This window comes from Carassius auratus, chromosome 5 (assembly GCF_003368295.1).
Source record: "Carassius auratus strain Wakin chromosome 5, ASM336829v1, whole genome shotgun sequence".
In the NCBI taxonomy this organism is placed as follows: Eukaryota; Metazoa; Chordata; class Actinopteri; order Cypriniformes; family Cyprinidae; genus Carassius; species Carassius auratus.
In genome coordinates this window covers 13,060,241-13,065,363 of record NC_039247.1, presented here as the reverse complement: position 1 = coordinate 13,065,363, position 5,123 = coordinate 13,060,241, and the positions used below count along the sequence as shown (strand labels likewise).

At 34.7% G+C, this 5,123-nt stretch overlaps 1 protein-coding gene across 1 annotated transcript; it reads right to left on the bottom strand.

Moving 5' to 3' along the window:
• Positions 1-210: 210 nt before the first annotated feature.
• Positions 211-4,464, bottom strand: ch25hl3 (cholesterol 25-hydroxylase like 3). The gene is made up of 2 exons (XM_026248864.1): positions 3,803-4,464; positions 211-989 (listed from the first exon to the last, which is right to left on the bottom strand). The coding sequence occupies exons 1-2, from the start codon at positions 4,225-4,227 to the stop codon at positions 623-625; spliced, it is 792 nt and encodes a 263-aa protein (XP_026104649.1). The 5' UTR covers positions 4,228-4,464; the 3' UTR covers positions 211-622.
• Between the last annotated feature and the right edge of the window lie 659 nt (positions 4,465-5,123).

Genomic DNA, 5,123 nt, shown 5'->3' with positions numbered 1-5,123 from the left:
TTAAATTTGGTAAGAAGAAAAGCAAAAACAGGGTTGTTATATGTGACCATGGACCACAAAACCAGTCTTAAGTTGCTGGGGTATATTTTTTTGCAGTAGACAAAAAAAACAAAACAAAACAAAAAACAAAAAAACAACAACAACAAAACAAAACATATGGGTCAAAATTATATTTCTTTTATGCAAAAAATCATTAGGATATTAGGTAAAGATCATGTTCCATGAAGATATTTTGTAAATTTCCTACCATCAATATATCAAAACTTAATTTTTGATTAGTAATATGCATAACTAAGAATTAATCTGGACAACTTCAAAGACATTTTCTCAGTATTAGGATTTTTTTTTTTTTTACACCCTCATATTCCAGATTTTCAAATAGCTGTATCTCAGCCAAATATTGTCCAATCCTAATAAACCATACATCAATGGAAAGTTTATTTATTCAGCTTTCACATCTCAATTTCTAAAAATATACACTTAAGACTGGTTTTGTGGACCTGGGTCACATATGTCAGGTCATATAGGGTGAAATCAGATACAATAGGTACTTCATATACATCTAACTGTCTCATTCTCACTGTCAAATAATAATTAACCTGGATTCACACTATCTACTGTCTCACTCATTTGCTGAATTAGGCAATGAGGTCCCGAAGATGTAATCCCAGTGTTTGAAGTAAGGGGCGAAGTTCCCTTTAAAGTGCTGATGATGGGCCAGGTGGTGTGGAGCCCCGCCAAAGCATGGCAACAACTGATGCAGTGCCCAAGGAAATTCATATCCACAGTGGTCCTCCACAGCCATCCAGGTGTTAACCAGATGGAAAAGGATTTCACTAAAAGGGTGGCAGCCCACAAGCATGGCGCTTGTAAATGCAAGGGATTGTAGAGTCAGCAGTTCAGAAATACTGGAGTCCTGAGCTGCCAGAGCAAAAGTGTCCCTGTTCTGATGGTGAATGCGGTGGATGTTGTGGTATAGCCAGGGAATTCTGTGGTTGGGGGGAACAGACATTTGATTTAGTCATACAGTATAGTAATATAAATATATTTAATATAGCTTCAGAAATTATGCATAAATATAACCCTTGCTAAAGTTACAATTGGAGACAGCAAGTAGAGTGAGCTATGAAGATGTGATCTATAAGTGAAAAAAAGTGTGAAATTGACATGATGTGTTGTCAACTATGATGTCCCATACTCGGAATCTGCTGTCTGTATTTCACCCATCCGAGTGCACGCGCACACACACACACACACACACACACAACGTAGAGATCAGTGACTTGCTGAAGGGTTTCACCACAATAATAGTACTAAAGGTAAAATAAAGTGCTATACATTCACTCCTCCCACCTACATTCTATGTTGGTTTTTTATTACCCAGTTTTGTAATCTGACCCCCTCTTCCTTTACTTCACATGTCTTGCCTACTCTGTAAACTCTATAAAGAAAAGGGAGTTTAGTTAATAGCTTGGATTATTCGGGACAAGCTCACGTTGAAGTCAGATATAATAAATTGTTGACAGACTGTAGTTGCATTACACACATAATAGCTCTACTGGGACAATGGACCCACATTTTTAGTCCATTAAAGGGAACTCTAGGATGGAAATGTCCCCTTTTCCCTACATTATAAATACCCAAGGGTTAAAGGGATAGTTTGTCAAAAATTTTGTAAAATACTGTCATTAATTACCCTCATGTTGTTCCAATTCCCTAAGACTTTTGTAGATCCTCTTTCAATTTGAAGGCTCAGAAAGGTAGTAAAAACAACTTGGAAGTAGTCTGTGTTACACCAGTGGTTCAACTGTAATTTTCTGAAGTGATGGGAATGCTTTTCGTGTGTCAAAAAAAAAAAAAAAAAAAAAAAAACTATATTCAACATTTTCTTCACTTCCCCTTCAATCCCAACGTGCATTCATGGGAGTTGCTTTAACATTCATGCGTGTTGTGCTGACATGCTGTACTATTTGCAAGCAGAAGAAGAGGAGCATACTGTAATAATACTCCTAAACTCTAGTACAGCACAGTTTGTATCGTGACAGATGTGCTCTTGTGTCAAAAAAAGTTGAATATAGTTGTTTTTATTATTATTATAAAAAAAAAATTCACACAAAAAGCATTCCTGTCACTTCAAAAAAATTACAGTTGAAAAAATTATTCTAAATTGTACAATTGTTCTGGACTAATTCCGTGATGTTTTTACTACCTTTCTGGGCCTTGAAATAAAAAAAAATGCTTAGGTTGTCAATAGAGAGACAGAAATCTCTTGGATTTCATTTAAAATAACTTTAACTGTGTTCCGAGGACGAACAAAAGTCTAAGGGGATTGGAACAACATGAAGGTGATTAATTAATGATAGAATTAATTAATGACAGAATTTAGATTTTTGGGTGAACTAACTGTTTAAGGTTCGGCTGGTTAGCGTGATCTTGGCAGCCTCTGCTGGTAGATCACTGAAGTACACTTAGCAGGTGAGTAGATAATCTCATTTTCGGGTCAGTTTGTGTGCTAATCCCTCTATTGCAGGGGTGTCAAACTCAGTTCCTGGAGGACTGGAGCCCTGCAGAGCTTTGTTCCAACCCTGCTTCAACAACACACATACCATGTAGCTTTCAAATTAAGCCTGAAACACTGGATAAATTTGATCAGGTGTGTTTAATTAGAGTTTAATCTAAACTACTGTATGCAGTGCTCCTTCGCTCCAGGAATTGAGTTTGACACCCCTGCTCTGTTGTTATAAAATCTGCACCCAAAGATTGTAAGGACTGAAGATTACAAAAAAGTATATTTTAATTGGACCCCCCCCCCATAATAAATATTAAAATGATTGAATATTGATGGTGTAACATAATTTTACTATAAAGAAACATTAAAACTTTGAGAAAATTTTCACCAAAGATTCTATTCTTCTGGTTAATTTAAATCACTTTTGGCATTTCATAATATCTATATTATTTTATGACAATATAAATATAATCCATACAGAAGAATTATTATTCTTTTGAAATAATAAAAATTATTAAAATATTAAATAAATCATATTTAATAATGCCATGTAATTATAATCTAGAAATATCCATAATTATCCACAATTTTTTCTTCAAATAGGGCTGTAGGGCTTATTTGGGACCCTAACCCTAACCCTAAGGAATTAATGTTGTTCCTCACAAATCCACTAAGCTAAGAACACATTAAAACTCAAATGAAAATAATCAACTGAGCTTGAAACACGTCCTTTTTTCTTCTTCTCATAAACTGTAGCACTTCATTCTGGGGAGAAAAAATAAGGACTACACTGACTATAGGCTATTGTGCCTAAAAATAAGAAAAGGCCCAAAACCTAAAATTCCTGCCTTATCAAAGACATATGAAGTTAATAATTCATAAGACAGAGAGTGAGACGGAGAAAACCCAGTCAGTCTATGAAAACATTAAAGAATTATCCAAGTAAAATGTCTAGAATGACTGTTAGAGGTCAGCAGGGCAAATGTGTGTGTTTGTGCCTTAAACGGTTTAGGAGACTTTTTTGTTGTTGTTTTCTTTTTTTAAATAATAATAATAATAATAATAATAATAATAATAATAAAAACTCTAAATTTGATTAATATACAAAAGCTGCACAACATGGATGTAAGCCGGTTTCAATACAATACAATACAATAAATAAATAAATAAATAAATAAATGTAATATTTATAGCGTCTTGCTTGAAAAAGCGGTTAAAATGACAATACATCGATATAAGATTTAAAAGTCTGTAATTTAAAATGGTGCAGTGTTGGAAGCTCCATATGCTTACTTGTGAATGGAGTAATGACAGATGAAGAAGAGCGTATCGAAGACGAGCATGCATGAGACGCATTCCTTGAAAGCATGGAAAGAGGACGGCGCTCTCTCCGGCAAATGCGTGCTCCGTAACGACAGAACCAGCGCAGTAAATGGTAAAATGCCAATGATGTATTTCCAGAAAATTCGGATAGCACATCGAAACCACTGATGCAAGCCAACGACTTCACGGTGTAACCTGTACTTTTGGAGCCATCCCACATGTGGACTGAAGACATCCAGAAGCATGAAAGGAGCAGAGAGGATGAGGTGAATGCCGAAAGCCGCACACACGCTAAAGTGGGGTGACATGAGGAGCAAATGACGTTCCGCATATATGAAGTCCCAAATCCACTGAAGAAATCTATCGCCTCCGAAAAACAGTAAGAAGACAATCATCCTGATAAACTACTGTTGTTTGAACCGCAGATGCTGCAACAACAGCGATGATATGCTCAAGATGGGCTGACTTTTGATGGGAACCGTTTTGACCGTACAGTCTGAAGATCACTTTCATTCTGGCACAGTTTTATACAGGCGGCGTAATGTGAACGCGATCCACGGAGAGAAAAATGCTGCTCTCCTCCTTTGTTGCAACATCAAGGATGCCACTTTATAGCTCAATTGAAAACTGAACATTAAGTTTCCAAAAGTTGGTAACACTTTATAATAACTTTCATCAATAAATAATTAACAAACATTATGTAATGCTTAACGGATATGTGTGTGTGTGTGTGTGTGTGTGTGTGTGTGTGAAATAATGTGCTTGTTAATGTTTACTATTAAATGTATTTAACATTACTTAAAAATAAACATTTCATGTAAATTAAAATACTTACAAATGTCATTAAACTTCTGATTCATATGATAATGCACATCTTAAAAATCCTGGTCATTTGGGACACTTTTTGCCATCAAAATGAATGGTAAAGGGACTAATGATTAGTAAATGTTTATAAACATTTACAATTGATTTAATAGGCTCCACTTGTACAGCAAAAAGATGAACAAATTATTAATAAATGATTTAAGATGTGCAAATAGTAGAAGTCAATAAAACAAACAAAGGCCAAATATATGAGCTTTACAGACTGTGATTATGAGCTAATGAATATGTTAACATTGTGAAATGAAATGAAAGTCATATTTTCACAACATTTGTAAATGTAAAAATGAGCATTAGTTAATATGTGAACTGGAGTTTAATTTCATTTGTAAGCATTCAAAAGTACATTAACAAAGAAGCTTGTAAATATTGTGTAATTTCTGTAAAAATCATTTGTAGATTTTTAAAA